The 22,439-nt window shown below is 40.8% G+C and overlaps 2 protein-coding genes across 3 annotated transcripts; both read right to left on the reverse strand.

Moving 5' to 3' along the window:
- Nucleotides 1-1,709: 1,709 nt before the first annotated feature.
- On the reverse strand, nt 1,710-12,951 carry LOC106562041 (guanine nucleotide-binding protein subunit alpha-14). Its single transcript, XM_014126574.3, has 7 exons — nt 12,499-12,951; nt 7,527-7,711; nt 7,232-7,386; nt 5,954-6,082; nt 5,593-5,722; nt 5,286-5,439; nt 1,710-2,511 (listed from the first exon to the last, which is right to left on the reverse strand). Exons 1-7 carry the CDS (start codon nt 12,617-12,619, stop codon nt 2,321-2,323), a joined length of 1,065 nt encoding a protein of 354 aa, XP_013982049.1. The 5' UTR covers nt 12,620-12,951; the 3' UTR covers nt 1,710-2,320.
- Nucleotides 12,952-13,608: 657 nt separating this feature from the next.
- LOC106562028 (guanine nucleotide-binding protein G(q) subunit alpha) lies at nt 13,609-21,520 on the reverse strand. 2 transcript variants are annotated; one of them, XM_014126555.3, is made up of 8 exons: nt 20,515-21,520; nt 20,030-20,213; nt 19,078-19,262; nt 17,741-17,892; nt 17,269-17,397; nt 16,870-16,999; nt 15,785-15,938; nt 13,609-15,238 (listed from the first exon to the last, which is right to left on the reverse strand). In XM_014126555.3, exons 2-8 carry the CDS (start codon nt 20,163-20,165, stop codon nt 15,048-15,050), a joined length of 1,077 nt encoding a protein of 358 aa, XP_013982030.1. In that variant the 5' UTR covers nt 20,166-20,213; nt 20,515-21,520; the 3' UTR covers nt 13,609-15,047. The 2 variants fall into 2 exon arrangements, with proteins under 2 accessions (XP_013982030.1, XP_045544703.1); XM_045688747.2 differs by lacking the exon at nt 20,515-21,520 and having other exon boundaries at nt 20,030-20,491.
- Between the last annotated feature and the right edge of the window lie 919 nt (nt 21,521-22,439).

Here is a 22,439-nt window from a genome sequence, read left to right on the forward strand (position 1 = left end):
ATTCACAAAGCAAATAATGAGGTGACTCCGACAATATTCAAGATTATAACCCTTCCATTATATACAGTTGTAGTCGGAAGTTTACATACACCTTAGCCAAATACATTAAACTCAGTTTTTCACAATTTCTGACATTTAATCCTAGTGTAAATTCCCTATATTAGGTCAGTTAGGATCACCACTTTATTTTAAGATTGTGAAATAGTAGCGAGAATGATTTATTTCAGCTTTTATTTCTTTCATCACATTCCCAGTGGGTCAGAAGTTTACATACACTCAATTAGTATTTGGTAGCATTGCCTTTAAATTGTTGAACTTGGGTCAAACGCTTCAGGTAGCCTTCCACAAGTTTCCCACAATAAATTGGGTGAATTCTGGCCCACTCCTCCTGACAGAGCTGGTGTAATGGCCACTCCAATACCTTGACTTTGTTGTCCTTAAACCATTTTGCCATAACTTTGGAAGTATGCTTTGGGTCAATGCTCATTTGGAAGACCCATTTGCGACTAAGCATTAACTTCCTGACTGATGTCTGGAGATGTTGCTTCAATATATCCACAGAATTTTCCTGCCTCATGATGCCATCTATTTTTTTAAGTGCACAAGTCCCTCCTGCAGCAAAGCACCCCCACAACATTATGCTTCCACCCTCGTGCTTCACGGTTGGGATGGTGTTCTTCGGCTTGCAAGCCTCCCCCTTTTTCCTCCAAACATAACCATGGTCATTATGGCCAAACAGTTCTATTTTTGTTTCATCAGACCAGAAGACATTTCTCCAAAAAGTACGATCCTTGTCCCCATGTGCAGTTGCAAACCGTAGTCTGGCGTTTTTATGGCGGTTTTGGAGCAGTGGCTTCTTCCTTACTGAGCGGCCTTTCAGGTTATGTTGATATAGGACTCGTTTTACTGTGGAAATATACTTTTGTACCTGTTTCCTCCAGCATCTTCACAAGGTCCTTTGCTGTTGTTCTGGGATTGATTTGCACTTTTCACACCAAAGGACCTTCATCTCTAGGAGACAGAACACGTCTCCTTCCTGAGCGGTATGACGGCTGCGTGGTCCCATGGTGTTTATACTTGCGTACTATTGTTTGTACAGATGAACGTGGTACCTGCAGGCGTTTGGAAATTGCTCCCAAGGATGAACCAGACTTGTGGAGGTCTCAAAAAAAAAATCTGAGGTATTGGCTGATTTCTTTTGATTTTCCCATGATGTCAAGCAAAGAGGCACTGAGTTTGAAGGTAGGCCTTGAAATACATCCACAGGTACACCTCCAATTGACTCAAATGATGTCAATTTGCCTATCGGAAGCTTCTAAAGCCATGACATCATTTTCTGGAATTTTCCAAGCTGTTTAAAGGCACAGTCAACTTAGTGTGTGTAAACTTCTGACCCACTGGAATTGTGATACAGTGAATTATAAGTGAAATAATCTGTTTGTAAACAATTGTTGGAAAAATGACTTGTGTCATGCACACAGTAGATGTCCTAACCGACTTGCCAAAATTATAGTTTGTTAACAAGAAATGTGTGGAGTGATTGAAAAACGAGTTTTAATGACTCCAACCTAAGTGTATGTAAACTTCCGACTTCAACTGTATTATATTACATAGGCTATCATAAACGATTACTGTATTAAACCATGCGTTATTTCTCTATTTCTATCTCTGTCCTGTCTGTAATGAGTATGACAGAACTCTCCAAAAGGTAGATTTGAATGATTTATTGCTAACACACACATTAACAAACTAAAACAAACTAGTGACTGTTCCAGAATCCTTTGAATGACCAGAGTTAATCATTTATTTAAAGTTTAAAAAATACCTAAAAATAAGGAAAGTGTAAATAATGAAACATATATGTGAAACACACACATGACATTACAACACAAATGTAAACTTAGGAACTTGCACTGTCTGTAGGCATATTTTCCCTTTAGTTCCTCTTAATGGCAGGAACCCCAGGCAGAGATTCAGGGTCCACAACATTCCTCAGGGTATTTGTCTCATCAGTAGTTATGTCATGCAGATGGGATAGTCTACTGATACCCTCCATCTTGTAACATGGAAGATGTTCAGGAGTTTTTCAAATGATTATATTGTATTTTATTAAGTAGTATATATTTTGAAATGATTATATTAAAACAATTTTGATGTGCTTCTGTTGGTGCTATGACTGTGATCCCTGGCTTTGTTATATTAAGAAAGCTTATAATTCAAGACCACAGTTACTTAAATGTCTGTACCAAAACTGGAACCCGGAAGTGAAATAACACTTTTGTACCATATACAGATCTGAAATCACACTAGTCCTAAACCCCTAATCCAGGTTGTACTTAGACATGTTTTCTCTGAAGATGGTGTCTTTGACTGCTTTAAAGACAACTCTGATGTTTTCTGTGTCCGTTGCACAGGTGAAGTGGTTGTACAGGGGTTTGTGACGCCTCATATGCTGCTCTTTGTACATATTCAGGATGAACTTCTTAGCGGACTCTGCATCTTTCCGGGGACCTTTAAAGAAGAAATGTATGAAAAACAACGTAAGTAAAATACACTAGGGGCTCTATTTTCGGCTGGCGTTAAGACGGCGCTAGTGTCAAACGTTTGTTGGCAATTTCAACCTGTTGCTGGCTGGCTGGCTTGGTTAACGCCAGTGCTCTGCTATTTTCAAACTGTTGCGCAACGATTGATAATTGACCTGTCTTATATCAGCTCGCTTGCACTCAGATGGGAGGGGTGGAAATATTTCAGATGTGTCCTTAAAAACATGATCCGCAGTGCTAATTTCAGGCAGCGCAGGTAGGGATATTTAAGACCTACCAAAAGTTGGTTTTAGCTGTAACGCGGTTGGTTACGGCATTCATTTTGAAACCAGAAACAGAATCTACCCAGCCGTGATGCACACTGCCCAAATGCATGGAAAAACAGTAACGTGCTTTTGGTGCCTATATAATTTGTATTTAGACACATAAAAAAACATGTGTTTTTTCCCTGTTTTGTTTTATTAAAAACCAAACATAGCCTCCCCTCCTCTTGGTGAAGGCCATTTTTTTGTCCTGCCCAATGCAATCCCCAAGTAGTCAAGACTGTTGATAAACTGTTTGGCTCTTTAGACCGCTTGGAAATACATCTCTTAGCAAACTGTTGGAAAAAATTGTGTTTGACCAAATACAATGCTATTTCTCTGTAAACAAATTAACAACAGACTTTCAGCATGCTTATAGAGAAGGGCACTCAACATGTACTGCACTAACACAAATGACTGATGATTGGTTGAAAGAAATCGATAATAAGAAGATTGTGGGAGCTGTACTGTTAGATTTCAGTGCAGCCTTTGATATTATTGACCATAACCTGTCGTTGAAAAAACTTATGTGCTATGGCTTTTCAACCTCTGCCATAATGTGTATTCAGAGCTATCTATCTAATAGAACTCAAAGGGTTTTCTTTAATGGAAGCTTCACTAATGTCAAACATGTAAAGTGTGGTGTACCACAGGGCAGCTCTCTAGGCCCTCTTCTCTTTTCAATTTTTTTTACCAATGACCTGCCACTGGCATTAAACAAAGCATGTGTGGCCATGTATGGTGATGATTCAACCATATACCATCAGCAACCACAGCTAAGGAAGTCACTGAAACCCTTAACAAAGAGTTGCAGTCTGTTTTGGTATAGGTGGCCAGTAATAAACTGGTCTTGAACATCTCCAAAACTAAGAGCATTGTTTTTGGTACAAATCATTCCTTAAGTGCTAGACCTCAGCTGAATCTGGTAATGAATGGTGTGGCTGTTGAACAAGTTGAGGAGACTAAATTACTTGGCGTTACCTTAGATTGTAAACTGTCATGGTCAAAACATATAGATTCAATGGTTGTAAAGATGGGGAGAGGTCTAGCCGTAATAAAGAGATGCACCTGACTTTTGGCAGGGATTTGACAACAAGAAAAAGACAAAAAGTTCTCACGCGTTGAAAGCGAATTCTAGTCGTAGAACAAAAGTTTGTTCCCATAGAAAGCGATTTCTATAAATCGCTGGCAGCCTCTCGTTCGGCCATGTTGATACCTGCCTTTCAATGCTGCAGAAATTATAGTATGATAACCATATGTCTAACGTAAACAATCAAAATCTTAGCCCTAGATTACTCTATATTTGCAACACAATTGCCCAAATGGTTGAATTAGCTGGCCAGTGTGATAGCACCACTAAATGTGAAGGATATGTCATACATTGTAAGTGATTATAATCCATCTGCTGTCTCATGTTGCACAGACGATTAAGGAGACACAAGTATTCCTGAGGCCTCTAACCGTTTCCCCAGGAGAGGCATTGCTTTCTACACATGATAACCTTTTTTCTATGACTACAAATCGCTTTCTACGAGTGAGAACTTTTTGTCTATTTCTTGTCATCAAACCCCTGCCAAAAGTTAGGTGACCTAAGCACTTCCAAATATGGAGTTGCAGGTTTGCAATATCTGTCATGTTTGCGCATATCTTTCCTATGTGCAAATCTTTCTGGCCGTCATTTTACTTAAGGCCCTTGGAAATGGCCTGCATATCTGCTGTTATAAAAAAATTCTAATGCAATATATCGATTTACAAATACAAATCCAAAGGTGTGTTTGTTGATAGTGAATTGCATTTGTGGATAGTGATTTACATTTGTGGAAAGGGATTTACATTTGTGGAAAGTGATTTATATTTGTGTACAGATCATGATACACGAATACAAAATGCATGCTGTGTGTTCACAATACATTTGGCATGATATTGATTCCATACATATAAAGTCCAAAGAAGAAGAAGCCTAAAGGAGGAGAGATTACTAGAAACAATGCTTATGCTTTTCGACCTGTCCCCAAATGAATATAGTTGGTTCAGAGTTTGTTTTGATACGTCAACCTGCGTGTCCTGATGGCGTCTGGTGTGGGTGGACAAAATCAACACGTGCGCGAGCGGTGTGGTCAGCATGTTAGGTTTGTTAAAATAGAGCCCTAGGAATAATTTCATGTAGCCTATAATCCAGTTAGATTTGGGGTCAATTCCAGTTCCTGTTGCTTGAATTGAATATGGATTTTTTTTTTATGGAAATGAACTCCAATTCACTGGAATTTAGATGGAATTAACCGCAACTCTGAATGCGACAGATAGATGATATTTACACACATATCAAGGCATGAATAACAATAGTACTTAGGGAAGTCGTCTGTAAGGTTGGAGTAGCCTATAGCTTATACACACATAAATGTATAACTAACGAGTGTACTAACTAGTCTAGTGTACTAACCTGTGAACGCTGGGAAGTAGTCTGCCAGGTTGGAGTGGCAGATCTTTTCCTCTAGAAGATCAGTTTTGTTTAGGAAGAGGATGATAGAGGATTCCTGGAACCAGGGGTATGTGATGATGGTTGTAAACAGGGCTTTGCTCTCCTCTAGTCGATTCTGGAAGGAAAAGAAATCCACACTCCATCACATATGAAGAGCAAAACTTTGACACTCACCTACTGTTGTATGAAGATACAAATACATTTCTGTTTGTTAGTGGTAGAATAGTAAGACTTAAGAGGCCCTTAGAGTCAAAGTGTTTATCCTCACCACGTTGGCACTCTCATAGAGGACCTGGTCGTATTCACTGAGAGCCACCAGAAAGATGATGGAGGTGACCCTCTCAAAACAGTGGATCCACTTCCTCCTCTCTGACCTTTGACCTCCCACATCCACCAGCCTGATCAAGACAACATGGGGAAAATGTCAAATTACACTCTATTCCCCCTATAAGGCACTACTTTTAGGGTGTCATTTGAAATGCTGACATGGGAATACTTGCATCCCTCATTTCCTCCGCCCTTCCTTGAAGTAATCACTGATCTAACATGACTAAATAAGTAGAAGCTAGGGTTCAACTACAGATCCACATTTACAAGCCTCTGACACCATTACTCCAATGGACATTTACCTGAAGATGACAGTCTTGAGGTCAAAGGGGTACTCTATGATGCCTGTGGTGGGGACCCTGACCCTCAGGATGTCCTGCAGGGTGGGGAGGTATGAGGGGGCAGCGATTCTGTCCAGATCACTCAGGTAACTGACATGAAAATAACAATAAAATGAATTGGCAATGGCACATACTTTGCTAAACACCCTAGCTAGATACCTGACTTATTGTGGAGTGCGTATTAATATCTATCTATCTATCTTTATATATATATATATATATACACTACTGTTCAAACATTTGGGGTCACTTAGAAAGGTCCTTGTTTTCCATGAAAACATACATGAAATGAGTTGCAAAATGAATAGAAAAAATAGTTAAGATGTTGACAATGTTATAAATAATGATTTTTAATTGAAATAATAATTGTGTCCTTCAAACTTTGCTTTCGTCAAAGAATCCTCCATTTGCAGCAATTACAGCCTTGCAGACCTTTGGCATTCTAGTTGTCAATTTGTTGAGGTAATCTGAAGAGATTTCACCCCATGCTTCCTGAAGCACCTCCCACAAGTTGGATTGGCTTGATGAGCACTTCTTACGTACCATACGGTCAAGCTGCTCCCACAACAGCTCAATAGGGTTGAGATCCGGTGACTGTGCTGGCCACTCCATTATAGACAGAATACCAGCTGACTGCTTCTTCCCTAAATAGTTATTGCATAGTTTGTCCTTTTGTAGGAGGAAATTGGCTCCAATTAAGCACCGTCCACAGGGTATGGTATAGCGTTGCAAAATGGAGTGATAGCCTTCCTTCTTCAAGATCCCTTTTAACCTGTACAAATCTCCCACTTTACCACCACCAAAGCACCCCCAGACCATCACATTGCCTCCACCATGCTTGACAGATGGTATCAAGCACCCCTCCAGCATATTTTCAGTTTTTCTGCGTCTCACGAATGTTCTTCTTTGTGATCCAACACCTCAAACTTAGATTCGTCTGTCCATAGCACTTTTTTCCAATCTTCCTCTGTCCAGTGTCTGTGCTCTTTTGCCCATCTTAATCTTTTATTTTTATTGGTCAGGAAAACAAGGACATTTCTAAGTGACCCCACACTTTTGAACGGTATGTATGTATGTATGTATGTATGTACGGTACGTACGTACGTACGTACGTATGTATGTAAACATGACAAATCTCACTATTTGGCAAAATCAGGAAGCTGGGACTTGTTAGGTGTACATTTAGGTCTACCTTAGCTTAGTCTGAGTAAGTCGGTAAAGACTATAGACAAATCTCACTATTTGGTAGAGTCAGAGAGCTGGTACTCTCGCTTGCGCTCGTAGCACTTCTGAATTCCCTGGTCGCTCCACAGTCTCCTGATGGCATCCACCTGCCATGGCTCCAGTATGGTCACTAGATCTGCCTTCACCATGCTCAGTCTGTCTGCATGGCTCTAGAACACACACACAGACAGTTTTAGACATGGCAATAAAAACCCATGCACAGAGTAGATGTTCCAGGAAATGGATATTGTGAACCAACAAGCCAATTTATAACACAAGCTGCCATTGAATCTGTTGACAAGCTGCTTACAATGTTCTGGTGATCTTTAAAATCAATCTGTAGGGTCTTCATGGCTTGGATCATGTTCTGAACAGCCTTGACGATGTTCTGGTAAACCAGCCTGGTGAAGCCTCGCTTGTCTGCATCCGAGTAGCCCGTCCCATGGATGATCCTCATCTGTTTGATGAAGGTGCTCTTCCCACTCTCACCAGTCCCTGGAAAAGGAGAGACATTAGTCTGTGTGTGTGTGTGTGTGTGTGTGTGTGTGTGTGTGTGTGCAACATGTAGGTGTATGTTACATAAAAACACCACTTCATGCACATGTATTGCATGCTTTACCTTGTTGGCAATTAACATGACCATTTGAGCAGGAAATCATCGAGAAGGTTAGACCTTTCTTCAATGTCCTGTAATGCTTAGCGCGTCCTAAAATAGCCTAAGAACAATCAATTTTTTTATATTAAGTAATAAATTGACTTTGGCAGTAGACCTTCATATAGCTATTACAATCATTTTTTACATTTTTAAATTGAACCTTTATTTAACTAGGCAAGTCAGTTAATTACAAATTCTTATTTACAATGACGGCCTACCCCGGCCAAACACGGACGACACCGGGCCAGTTATGCGCCACCCTGTGGGACTCCCAATCACAGCCGGGATGTGATGCAACCTGGATTCAAACCAGATACTGCAGTGACGCCTCTTGCATTGAGATGCAGTGTCTTAAAGCACTGCGCCACTCTGGAGTCCGGAGGGTGTGGTTAGTCATTATTTAACTGTGAGAAATTCTGACAGCATAATGCATTGTCTTGTTGGCTTACTAGCCTCATGACTGTTGCATTCAACCGCAAACCAGGAGCAACTACTGCCACTCGTCAACATACCACACATATCCATATCTGCTGATCAGGGAGTCAAAATGGGCTAGATGTTCTTTCCCAGTTTGGATAGAAGCGAGATGCAGGTGACTCAGTTAATACAGATATGTGTAATGATAGGATAGAGACTTTTAATAGGTGCTTCTTGGTCATAGGTACTCTCCAAGTAGCTTGTTCTATGAATGATAAGGACCACTCACTATCAGTAGACTACACATTCACACACACTTTGCACAGTACATTGAAACTACATCATTCTGAGATACACAGTAATATAAAATGTTTTGCCTACTGTTATTCTGCCTGACTGTAATTACTCTGCCAATAACACTTATGGTATTCCTGATCATTTTCCGGGCTGAAAATCACCAAGGCAAACGGTGTAGCCTTGTTCTGAGTGTCAGCTCAATTACTCACTGGTTCAACAGGTTTCAATCAAATATGTGGAGAATGGGGTTTAGAGTGACTCATACCTATTTAGCTGTCTAGGGGTTCTACAGAAAACAACTATGATGGAAACAGAGAGACATAAAACGTGTCCTGTCAGGGTAGCATTAGCTATAACATAGAGGTGATACATTGACTAGATATTGAACTCATTTCTAAAGAATGAAATGTATCATTTCTAAATAAGGTAATTTAGAGGCTACATTGTTTCTTTCAAATATAGAGCAGGCTACCTTACAGTAGGCCTATATTTAAGCAATAAGGTGGCCAATATACCACGACTAAGGGCTGTTCTTGTGCACTACGCAACACAGAGTGCCTGGACATAGCCCTTAGCCATGGTATATTAGCCATATACCAAAAACCCCTGAGGTGCCTTATTGCTATTATAAACTGGTTACCAACGTAATTAGAGCAGTAAAAAAAAATGTTTGGTCATTGGTTGTCAGCCAATCAGCATTCAGGGCTCAAACCACCCAGGTTATTATTATGGGCTCCCGAGTGGCGCAGCGGTCTAATGCACTGCATCTCAGTGCTAGAGGCGTCACTACAGACCCTGGTTTGATCCCGGGCTGTATCACAAGCTGTGATCGGGAGTCCCATGGGGCGGCGCACAATTGGCTCAGCGTTATCCAGGTTAGGGCGGCAGGTAGCCTAGTGGTTAGAGGGTTGGGCCAGTAACCGAAAGGTTGCTAGATTAAATCCCTGAGCTGACAAGGTAAAAATATGTCATTCTGCCTTTGAACAAGGCAGTTAACCCACGGTTCCTAGGCTGTCATTGTACATAAGAATTTGTTCTTAACTGTCTTTCCTAGTTACATTAATATAAACATTAATATGGTGGATTATTTCCCCCCATACCAAACTATGAAATTGTTATGTTCATCCATGATTTCAAGTTAGCTATTACTGACCGATTAAATGGTATGTAGGACGCAAAATATAATTTTGTTGCCATCATTGTAAGCCTGCCATACACACACTGTACGATACATTTATTAAACATAAGAATGAGTGTGAGTTTTTGTCACAACCCGGCTCGTAGGAAGTGACAAAGACCTCTTATAGGACCAGGGCACAAATAATAATATAATAATAATCAATCATTTTGCTCTGTATTTAGGTATCTTACATATAAAACTTTATTTGATCATCGAAAATAGTGAATCACAGGTTAATGAGAAGTGTGTGCTTGAAAGGATGCACATAACTCTGCAATGTTGGGTTGTATTGGAGAGAGTCTCAGTCTTAAATCATTTTCCACTCAGTCTGTGCCTGTATTTAGTTTTCATGCTAGTGAGGGCCGAGAATCCACTCTCACATAGATACGTGGTTGCAAAGGGCATCCGTGTCTTAACAGCACAATTTGCCAAGGCATACTCTGAGTGCAGCCCAATCCAGAAATCTGGTAGTGGTTTCTGATTAAATTCAATTTTCACAGGACCACTTTTTGCAATTTCGATGAGGCTCACTTATTCAGATATCAGTAAGTGGACTGGAAGCAGGGCATGAAAGGGATAATGAATCCAGTTATTTGTGTCATCTGTTTCGGGAAAGTACCTGCGTAATTGTGCACCCAACTCACTCAGGTGCTTCGCTATATCACATTTGACATTGTCCGTAAGCTTGAGTTCATTTGCACACAAAAAAAATCATACAATGATGGAAAGACCTCTGTGTTGACCTTGTTAATGCAGACAGAGAAGAGCTTCAACTTCTTAATCATAGCCTCAATTTTGTCCCGCACATTGAATATAGTTGCGGAGAGTCCCTGTTAATCCTAGATTCAGATAATTCAGGCGAGAAAAAACATCACCCAGATTGGCTCGTCATCATGCAAGCGGTCAGACAAGTGAAAATTATGGTCAGTAAAGAAAACTTTAAGCTTGTCTCTCAATTAAAAAAAATTGGTCAATACTTTGCCCCTTGATAACCAGCGCACTTCTGTATGTTGTAAAAGCGTTACATGGTCGCTGCCCATATCATTGCATAGTGCAGAAAATACACGAGAGTTCAGTGACCTTGCTTTAACAAAGTTAACCATTTTCACTGTAGTGTCCAAAACGTCTTTCAAGCTGTCAGGCATTCCCTTGGCAGCAAGAGCCTCTCGGTGGATTCCAGAAGTGTACCCAAGTGGCGTTGTTACCACTCCAATATGTCTTCTTGTCATGGCTTTTGCGCCATCAGTACAGATACCAACACATCTTGACCACCAAAGTCCATTTGATGTCATAAAGCTGTCCAGCACTTTAAAAATATCCTCTCCTATTGTCCTGGTTTGCAGAAGAGGATGTCTTCCTTAATAAACCCCCCATAAACATAACGGACATATACCAGGAGCTGTGCCAGGCCCGCCACGTCTGTTGACTCAACCAGCTGTAACACATAGAATTCACTGGCTTGTATGGGAAGCATTAATTGTTTCAAAACATCTCCTGCCATGTCACTGATGTGTCATGTGAAAGAGTGTTGTTTGATGAAGACATTGTCTGTATAGTTTATTTGGCTATTTCCTCCAGCATTCTCCCAGCCATTTCCAGGGCAGCAGGAAGAATTAAATCCTCCACAATAGTATGGAGCTTGCCTGTCCTAGCCACTTGGTAGCTCCCCATATAAGATGCTTCTAGCCATTTCTTATTAATGGTATCTGTTGCTACTCGAAGTCGTCTTAATTCTCGCTCAAAAAACTCCTGTGGCTTATTTTTCAAATTGGCATGTTTTGTTTCTAAATGTCTGCACAAGAGTGAAGGTTTCATTGAGTTGTGAGATAGTACTTATGCACATATAACACACTGTGGCTGAAGAAAGGCACTACTCCCAATATAAGTGAACCACAAATCAATGTAGTTCTCATCATATTTGTGCCTCTTCGATGGTCCAACGTCCATATCTGTCGTTCGGGGCTTTCCCGGGTAAGGGGGCAGTAGCTGTTTGGTTGCATCGGGTTCATAACTGTCAGTGTCCATGCTAGCTGGGCCAAGAACAAATGTAGAATGACTGATGCTAGCATTGGATGTGCTCGTGGAAGCAGAACAACTTGTGTTGTCGACAGGTGCAGGTGTAGTACTGCTGGTAGTATCAGTACTACCAGTAGAGCTGGTATGTGTCTCTATGGACGCAGGCCTCACTTTTTATAACCATTTATCCATTTTCGAGCAATTTGAAAGAGCAGCAGGAACGTTTGGCTACAGACGGACCGTTAGTGGAATTCCCGCGAGAGAGTAACGGTTGATGAGATTGTATGTTAATTATTTGACTTGGCTACCTGTATTTGTGTTGTTATTTCGCTGAACACCAGATTGTTTCATTTTATTTTCGGCAGTGAAACGAGGCTACTCAGGCGAGATGTGAATGTGAATCACATTTTTATTTGGCGTACCCCCGACGGCATTGCGTACCCCAGTTTGGGAATACCTGATCTATAGCAAGGTTTACACTAACGCGCATAGCACAGAGGAGGCTGGTAGGCTTTACCACTTGAGGAAAGACACCTTTTCATTAGCAAGATCCAAATAATTTTTGGAAACGCTATCTATGCTATTCGAGTAACAATGATTTGATGTCATAAACTCGGTCAACATGAAGTAGCCTAGTTGAATAGGCACACCTCGCGCAAAAACGTGTAGGTCCCGCTGAATGACCAATTATCCGTGATGGCGTACGCCATGACTCACCTAAAAGCAATAACTTTTTCTCCCGGTGAAATTCATTCTTTTCCCGGCGAAGCTGTCTCTCAATCTCCTGGTGTATCCTTAGTCTCTCCGAGTCTTCCGCTGACATACAGCATTCACCCATCGTGGTGCTGTGTTGTAGCTGTCCGTATTTCAGGTGAGGTAGATGGATATATGATTTATATTCCAACCGACCTCCCCGAGAGACAACGTCCTCACTCGTAACAGGTGGCCTGTCAAAATTCAGAAGTCATTCTACTTGTGTGAAGAGCTGAGCGGTCTGACCGGGTCGCATTCCTACCGTGCTGGTAAAGCCGGTAAGGTGAGGTAAATTACCGAAGCTACATTCTCTATTAGGCCCCTATACTGTCTGGGTTAGTTAACAAATGAAACCTGGAGTAGTGTGTAAACTAAACCCGCCCACAAAAGTTATGTTGTATTTCTTTATAATTTGACCACTCTGTCACATGTATTCTGTGCCAAGTAGGGAAGGTTTCTCACCAGTGCCACACAGGCTGGGTTGATCTGTTGCTATTTGGAACACATTGGGTTTATAGGCGTGTGTGTGCCTGCCAGTTGAACAATGAAACAAGGACATCATAAAAGGAGTAGCCTAGCCCTAATGGAGTATGAAGTCTACAGGAAAGTGTTACTATGATAGCAGCCACCCTGGTCTCCTTGGTGCAAATAATATGAAGCTGACACACACATCCTATAGGCCTACACTCATGTCCCTGTCAGTGTGAACCACATTGTATCCACAACAGGAAATATGCTCTCTAAATCAGTAGCAGTACATTTCTCCCTGCAGCCATGCTGTCTTTGACCAGATGGATATCTCTGAAAGGATTAGAGAGCATTAACTCTCACAGATGAGCTGGGAGAGAAGGCAGACAGACATTAAAACCCATGACAAACAATGAGTGGCAGTGTAATCCTCCAACACCATCTATGGCATTCCCTCTATGCCATAGATTCTGTGGCAATCATCACACAAATATACACCATAGTGCAAAGAAAGCACAGAGAAAGATGTTGCATAAATTGGAATGATTTATTCCATCACAATTTCAAAACATGCACATTGCTCCAAAAATAATTTGACAAAAAAAACAAAATATATATGCTTTATTTTCAACAGACTTTAAAAATGGCACGTAACGACAGATTGATTGACACAAATGAAATAGTGCAGAGAACCTTCTGATTAGTATTTATTTGTACTCTCATATTACATATATAAATATGATTCAAGAAATGAACGCCTGTGTTCAAAGCAGGTCATTGGACCCAACGTTCTCATTCAGCAGGTAAGAATTACAACACTTTTCATTTTACAGGACCTTCAAACAAGAGAACACACAGGAAGTCACTGTACCAGTTTGTATTTACAAAGTGCAATATATATATATATATAGAGAGAGAGAGACACACACAAACACTGTATGGGGAATCATTTTCAGCCCTTTTCACAAATGATCTTGAAACCAGAAAGTGACTCAATAATGCTAATCAAAGTTGTCCCTGAACTGAAACTGTGCCAAAGCAATACAGTACATCTCCACTGAGAATACAAAGGACCGACAAAAAGCAATGTTACGGATCAACGATAGACCTTGTCTAAGTGGATAACTTTCCCTTATTGGATGAGGAACAGTATCATGATGCTTTGTTTAGTGGGGGCAAATATAGTTATGTTATAACACTGGTAGTTGACGTGTACAGTATTTACAACTGCAAAGTGTTGATAGTCAAGCACATTTCAGCTAAAAATGTGGTGGTACAGCTTCAGATTTCACACTTCAGTACAGGCTATTCAGTCAATAGAGGTAATACTATTTTGGCAACACATAAGCCCCACTTACAATGTATACACCAATAGAAAAACAACAAAATGTGTCAGATGTGCAAATAATACCTGTATGCTAGTTTACGCGTTCTAGGTGATGATTATGATGGTTGATTCTATCCTCTGACCCAGAGAATGACTACTCATTTAAATACGTAAACAATGTATAGACTGCGACTATGACCCGCTGGAGGATATAAGGTGAAGAGCTGCATAGCAGTTATCTAAATGTCAACCAGACATTGTCTGACAAGAGAGCCATGGGTCAACAGTCCTCAGAGAGACAGGTGGCACATCAAAGCACTTTAACTCTCATCTGAAGTGTGTTTACACTGTTATAATGTGTTTTGAATGGTTTACAAAGAGTTCCTAATAACTCTCGATCTACACCAGAATCATCTTTCCTCAAAAAGGCACAGTATTATTCATCATCATGACACACCCCGTGGACAAAATCAAAGATGCCCATTTAAAACAAAATGCAGTGGTGAGCAGTTGAAATCCATTGGAAATAAACCAGCCATTTATGGAAATGCTCTGTAGATGCAGTCTTCAACTCCCATTGTGGGTAGTAGGGTTTCACCGTAGTGGAAGACAACCAGTCATACTGAAGAAGTTTGTACTATGGCTCCGGGCCCTGGTCTCTGGCTGCAGCTGTTGGAGCAGATTGCAATAAAAGTCTAACTGCTGTCGGCTGGAGTCTTTAAACCAGGTTGTACTCCTTTAGATTCAGCTGCAGGATGAAGTCCTTGACAGCGGCGAAGACAAATCGAATGTTCTCCGTGTCGGTGGCACAGGTGAAGTGGGAATAGATGATTTTATCGCTTTCTGGATTCAGGTCCACAAACATCTTCAAGATGAATTCTCTTCCTGCCTGTGGGTCCCGCTGGGGTCCTGAGAGGAGGAGATACGATTAGTTATGATTCAGGAAATTATGACAGATGCTTTTTTTTATTGTTATATCGGTCTAAAGCGATACATATTAAATATTGTTTCATTTCCGGTTAATGGAACAAGGTATTGGCCCAACAGGACAGAAGAGGATGGTCTTTGAAAGTGTACTGCCCACCAATTGCCTTAACTGGAACTGTGTGTGTGCTGCTTGAGGTTTAAACATGATTGTTTGTGAATGTCCTTCTGTGGCCACAGGGGACAAAGAGGTTGCAAATTGCACCTTCAAGGATCGATTATAGGCCATAAGGGGCAAGGTCATGTAAATGGTTTTTGACGGCTACATCGTATATACAATACTTTATTTATGGTGAGTATGCTATTAATAGGGTTTATTTAGGGTGTTTATATCTATACACTATATCAGTAATACGATCACTGAATGCTAATCCATTTTGCATTGGTAGCTTATGATCACATTTAGCTGGTCCATGCAAATGAAGCTCTTATCATTTTGTCATTAGGTCCATGAAAAGAAGGAGTTCTTACCATCATATTCAGGGAAGTAATCCACCAGATGTGAGAACAAGATTTTCTCCTGCAATAAGTCAATCTTATTTAAGAATAGTATGATTGAGGAATCTTTAAACCATGGGTAGGTTATTATTGTCCTGAACAATGCTTTGCTTTCCTCCATTCGATTCTGTGTAAAGAAAATGAACACACACACACACACACACACACACACACAATGTTAAAGAGACTACTGGTATTTGAACTCATTTTTTTTATTATTCCTTCAAGCTGGTGTTGGATCTACACAGTCAGTGTGGACAATTACTTTGCAGTGATTGTGTATGATGCAAATACTGTGCAACAACCAGGCTTTGAGTGGGTTCCAATAATTATTACAGTGACTGAAGGGCTCCCCCTGCAGGTGAACACTGAGCACAAACCCTGAGTTGGTCAAAGTCCAGTTCAAGTAGCAGGTGTGTTACAAAAAAAAATAATACTTTCAAACAGTGCGAAGGGTATTCTCAAAATAAAAATCTCAGAGAACACGTAGGCTGGTCCCATATCTGTATGTGCATTTAGCCAACTCTTACAACAATTGGAGTTGTCATGCAACAACAGTCAGAGGGGTTGGCTAAAGTAGAGATCTGGGAGCAGGCAAGGTCCAACTCCAACCCTATGAATGCGTATGAATGGAGATCAGCTGGGGGGGGGGGGGGAATTGGGGAAATCTGGGTCATCTTCACATAACAGGTTTGGGCTTATTAAACATTAGCGCTGGAACAATGTGCCTCTATGTTCAAACTGACTGGTTGATTGTCTTTCTCGGTTGATCCTCTCCTCCACTAGAACAGAGCCAGTCATAGAGAGATAGCAAGAGGCAGAAAGTTTGGCCAACTTTCTAGTAAGATGTCATGGTTCTGCCTCTTAGCAGTCCATCTACCCATTCATGAATTCAAGCAGTACAGTTGGTTAGCACAGATTAAAATAGACTGTCATTGGTCAGCATTATCTGGGAGCATTATCCAGGAGGCTCCAACATGGCTGCTGTGGACTGATACAATGTCCTCTAAGAACATCATAATGCTTTGGACTGTTGAAACCGCAATGGCCAAACTCACCTCATTGTCTGACTCTACCAGGACCTGGTCATATTCACTGAGAGCCACCAGGAACATTATGGAGGTGACATTCTCAAAGCAGTGTATCCATTTCCGCCTCTCGGACCTCTGGCCACCCACATCCACCATCCTGTGAACAGCAGCACAGCACGATGAGGTTTAGGGGAAACGCCCAACAAGCAGGTATAGAGAATACAGAGTAAACTCTTTTTCTAATGGGTTATGATGAGTTATTAAAATGTCATTACTATGTACTGAACTGTAAAGCATGGAACAATGCCAATTTGTATTTGAGTAAATCAAAATGATGCCTCTGATAACAGTTTAATATTCTAGGATAATCTTGATCACTTGTGTTCACCAGACAGGGAGACAGTAGTAGGCTATGTGGATGTTTACCTGAAGACCACACTCTGGAGGTCAAAGGGGTACTCGATGATGCCTGTGGTGGGGACCCGGACCCTGAGCACATCCTGCTGGGTCGGCACATAAGATGACTCAGCTATACGGTCCAGTGAATTCAGGTAGCTGAAAGGGCACGAGAGGGATGGGGTTAGTATCATTATTATTCTGTTTACAGTTCTGTTACTCATTATATCACTTCTCAGAAAAACACAGAGGTCATAAGATACGTAATCTTTCACCCGAGCATCACAATAGGAAGCAGTCTGGTCATTGGACCTCTTCATTGCTTCCCTAAATCTGCACATCCTGTTATGTATGAGAATGAGATGTTTCTTAACATAACTGGTATTGGACACAGTGGAAACTATTTGGCAAGAGTTAGGGAGTAGTTATTTACTGGTCTCTGTGTCTAGTCACTATTTGGCAATCTAGACTAGAGGCTGGTAATGGTGACTTCTTTACTCACTATTTGGCAGAGTCTGAGAGCTGGTATTCCCTCTTCCGATCATAGCATTCCTGGATCCCTGGGTCATTCCATAGACTCTTAATGGCGTCAATGTACGGATTTGTAAACGTGATCTTCTCCACATCCACTTCAATGACAATATTTGCATGGCCCTGAAAAAGGTGAAAGACAAAGAGAAGGGGAAAGAGATCATTACTTGAGAGACGTAGAGAGGCATTTGTCTGAGTGATCACATTCTTGTAAATGGCAGGCACGGGATTGTGTTAGCTTGGCCTCAAACCTATCTAGAATTTAAATGGGTGTTAGTGTGAGGCAGGCAGCACATAGCAGTGAATTTGTATGATTATTATATGGAGGTTTTGCCGGATAGAAAAGGTCAGCAAAGTATATTTGTCTCTCATGGAGTTTCCCTACTTTATGTGTGGGCCAGCAGTCAACCACGTGTACCTTTTACAAGACCTTGTCTGTCATCCTGCTCAGTAACTAATGACATCACCAGCTAGGCAGAAAGTAAACAAAGTTACATATATCATAATGACATCACCTAACCCCTTACTACAAGCCTCACCGAGCCTCTAGAAACTAATAAATGGTCTGTACAAACATGGGCCTAGCCATTACAGCTAGGGTCTGGAGTTTTCTCTGACAATGTGACCTGCCAGGAAAGCCCCTAAACGAGGGGTCTTCAACCTTTTCTCGCCCAGGCACTCCCACCCAGCCAAACCGGTGGCCCAGGGACCACCATCATACGTTAGAAATATGTTTCATGTCTTATCATAAGGTGAATGATAATGGCAAGGAGAATTAATCAACCTTTTTAAATGAATAGACTTGGTAGATAGTTATTCATTATTTTGCAGCGATTGGTGCTCACAGGTACTTTTTAACAGCCTATGTCAGGTACTCCAGTGGGTGTAAATAGCTCCAATTAATGTAATTCGCTCAATACTAGGAATTGAGAACTAAAGATAACATCATTAGAAATAAGATAGTCTCCTATTTTATACTGTAGGTATGTAATTCAAAATGTGTTTATTATGTGATTGCTAGTAATATACTTTTTTATGTTTTTATTTTTGGGACTTCATGCAGTACCTCCGCGGACACCTAGTTGTCCGCAGACCCAAGGTTGAATATCCCTGCTCTAGACTAGAGGCTATGACTAATGCTCATAGTTTTTCCAGGTGAGATTACAAGGTGTCAAGGTCCGGAAAAACACAGGTCCATAAAATGTATTATGGTGCAAAAACTCCTCACCAACAGACTTGTGGGCGCCAACACCAAATGTTGACAATAAACGGGCAAAGTCGGTATAGATTAAACAACAAAAGGGTTACCTGGTTGCCTTCACACTTGTAGGGGATCTGCAGGGTCTCCATAGCATGGATCATGGTCTGCATGGCAGTGAAGATGTTCTGGTACACCAGCTTGGTGAAGCCTCGCTTGTCCTCCTCGGAGTAGCCCGTCCCATGGATGATCCTCATCTGCTTGATGAAGGTGCTCTTCCCACTCTCACCAGTCCCTGGGGAGAAAAAAAGCTTGGAGATTAACTCAGTTTCACTTTTAAATCCCTACTTTTAAACACCATTAATGTGTGCAGTGGCTCTCGTCTCACTAACCCACACAGTAGCCAGAGGTTGCTGATGAAAGTGAGGCACATTTTAAGCTTATAATAGTGTCATCTTTATAAGTGAAATTTAGATTAAAGCAATTGCAATTCGTCACCTGCTATGGAAGAGAGGGACTGTGTTGGCCATTAAATGTTGATACAAAAGTGTCAGAGGGTTTGGCTACTGTGTGTGCATTGTATGTACAGTATGTCACTGGAATAGATTTCTGATCTACTAATTTTAATGGGTGGTGATCCATGACAAGATTCGATGATTTCTAAGAAATGTGTCCCCCTCTGCAATTAAACAACCTAGTGTTTATTTTAGCAATTGTAACACTTCCTTAGTTGCCTAACAAACTACATTGCTGTCAACATTCTTTCATTGAGTTATCATTTATTTTACTCCCAGCAAGCTGACAGTTGTGAGCTAGTTGTATGAACATATTCAAGTTATATAAACATCAAAGAGTACTAAAGACAATGCACAACAATAAACATTGTTTTCTTGGCAATATCTAATTTGAATATAAGTTTAAATTGCCATGTTTATTATAGGCGTGTACATTGAAATAACAGAGCCAACCATGTAACAATGATAGTCATACAATGAAACAATGTTTAAAATAATGATACGATGTCATATCAGTGCTTTGAGTGGGATTCAGAACTTAGTTTACCGAGAAGCAACAGCTTGAACTCGCGGTGCGAGTCTTTCTTGTCCCGGCGAAGCTGCCTTTCGATCTCGCCGTTGATCCGCCGAGCCTCCTTTCCCTCTTCGCTGAGGCAACAGGCCCCTACGGAGTTCAAAGTCATGACTCCCTTGGAAAACACTTTGGCTACTTTGGAGTCGAAGAGGTAAACCTATATTCCCAAAGTGAAAGAAAACAATTATAATTTTTAAAGATATTTATGTTTGTAAAAATTATTCTCTCAGCTCAGCTTGGATTTTCAGTACAGTGCCGTACAGACTAGGCAGTAAAAGCCAAGCGCAATAATAACGCAAATGCAATTCCCAGAATAAATAAAAAAAACTTTGGCAGAAATTGACCACGTTGTTTTCTTTTTATATAAACTGCGGTCCTCCAAAGAAATGCAGTAGCAGCCAAATTGGGTAGCAGTCAATCTGTGGAGAATGAATAATTAAATACCAGCACATCTTTACCTCCAAATGTTGAACTCCGGGCGTGGTGAGTGAATATGGCGGACTTTTACTCCATATCGGCACAAATTTATAAAAAACTAAATTCCATTATTGCACGGGAATATCAAAAAATAATCTCATGCCACAATATGGTGCGTTTGAATATGTCTTCATTGAAAATTGTCTGCTTAATTTTGCTCAATTTTTTCTATTCTCACCTTTGCTTGTCCAATCTTGTAATTTCATTATGTACAGAATACAGGCTACTCTGTAACCTGTGAACCTAGCAGCAAAAAGGCAAGAGCCTTCCAAATAAAAGTGCTCCACACAGAAAAGTACATGTAAAACATTTTTCTTCATTCTTATTGAACTTCATCACTCATCCTAGTCTTATTTGCATTTTCCCACATCATGCTAATCTACATCGTAATCATCTTCACCAAATTTAAAAAGTGTGGGCCCATGAGAGTGAGGGAGGGTCGGACAGTCTCTCATAGTAAAGAACTCTTATTTTGACACAATTCTAGCCATTATTGCTGCAGCTGCCGTGTTGTTCTGGCGTAACGCAACTACACTCCAGACCCGATCCATGTGACGTTAGGAGAGGGTGTGTTTAGATGGGGAAGGCTCATGAGGGCATGTCGCGCCAGCATGTTACTATAACCAGGTTTCCATCCAACAATTTTAAGACTGTAATGTATGTCTGATAAAACATTTCACGATAGGCCGGATAACAGCACATTTTGTCGGTAAATTTTCCAAATGTCGACAACACACACCAGACGGTCGATAAAATGAATGATGCGAGAAATGGCGATGGAAACGCCTTGGCTTTATGCGAAAATATTGATATACGAATCATATCGAAGTAAACAGTTATACCATGTGTTGTGTGGTCCCCCCACTACGACTGAAAAAAAACAGTTTTTAGGCTACAGAGAAGTTTTTCACTTCACAAGGTGGTGAAAGTGCACGCGGTGATCGATGCTACTTTCCAATAAATATCGAGTGTCTTATTCTGGAGACATGATCGACGCGTGGCTGCCTTTTGAATATATATAATATTCTCTTGTAGGCTATCCAGGGGCGGAAATCCCGGGGGGGACGGGGGGGACACGACCCCCCCATCCTGGGAAAAATATGATTTGTCCCCCCCCAATATATCACTGAAACATAACTATGTAATTTAAATAATATTAATAATACGCAATGAAAGCAATTGTGCTGATTATAGACACTTAATAGCGTGTTTTCAAGTTTCAAAAGATTGCGACCCCCACGCCCATTGCCTCACAATGGTTTGATCCACTGCCAGTTCCTTAGTTTGCACGTAACTGCCATGAGGTTCGTCCAGTCAATCGCGCACACACACACTAGCTGAATATGCAGAGCTAGCGCGCAAATATTAACTATTAAGCTAGCTAGTACCTATTCCATTTATGTGGCGTCGTCAAAGATGGAATCTTTGCTATCGTCAATGTATTCCAAGATCAGCATGAAGATGATGATGTAAGTTAGTGCTTCAAAGTCCCTGTGATAAAGGTTAGCGATAAACTGAAGTCCAAACTGAACAGAACTACACTCTCTTCTACCATTGTCTTAAATATATTTCATGGTCTCGTTGCAAAAGCTAAATTGTCGCAAGGGAACTTTTATTTATTTATTTTATTTCACCTTTATTTAACCCGGGTAGCAAAGATTATAGCAAACCCCACTGAAACTGAATTGGTGCTCGCTAGCTTTGCAAATTCAGCTATTGTTGGAAGCCAGCCAATATGAAACAAACTATTAAAATTACAAAAGGTTGCAGCATATGTTGTGTAAATGGTGAACTCATACAGCTGTCAACTCTTGTCATTTTAATCCTTTTCACATTTGCTAGCTACCTTTTAGATCGAAGCCCAAATAGAATGATTGAAGATGATAGAAGCCCATCTCCTACTGTA

This window comes from Salmo salar, chromosome 01 (assembly GCF_965601325.2).
Source record: "Salmo salar chromosome 01, fSalSal1, whole genome shotgun sequence".
Classification (NCBI taxonomy): Eukaryota; Metazoa; Chordata; class Actinopteri; order Salmoniformes; family Salmonidae; genus Salmo; species Salmo salar.

What these genes read in the sequence shown, in the direction of transcription:
- LOC106562041 (XM_014126574.3), bottom strand. Translation starts at nt 12,619, where the DNA reads ATGGGTGAATGCTGTATGTCAGCGGAAGACTCGGAGAGACTAAGGATA. An exon ending in GAAAAAGTTATTGCTTTTAG is followed by an intron (nt 7,712 to 12,498) that starts GTGAGTCATGGC and finishes CTCCTTTTCCAG; the next exon opens with GGACTGGTGAGAGTGGGAAG. An exon ending in TCTATGAGAGTGCCAACGTG is followed by an intron (nt 5,440 to 5,592) that starts GTGAGGATAAAC and finishes TTTTCCTTCCAG; the next exon opens with AATCGACTAGAGGAGAGCAA.
- LOC106562028 (XM_014126555.3), bottom strand. Translation starts at nt 20,165, where the DNA reads ATGACTTTGAACTCCGTAGGGGCCTGTTGCCTCAGCGAAGAGGGAAAG. An exon ending in GTTCAAGCTGTTGCTTCTCG is followed by an intron (nt 19,263 to 20,029) that starts GTAAACTAAGTT and finishes TTTTCTCCCCAG; the next exon opens with GGACTGGTGAGAGTGGGAAG. An exon ending in TTACTTCCCTGAATATGATG is followed by an intron (nt 15,239 to 15,784) that starts GTAAGAACTCCT and finishes TCCTCCTCTCAG; the next exon opens with GACCCCAGCGGGACCCACAG.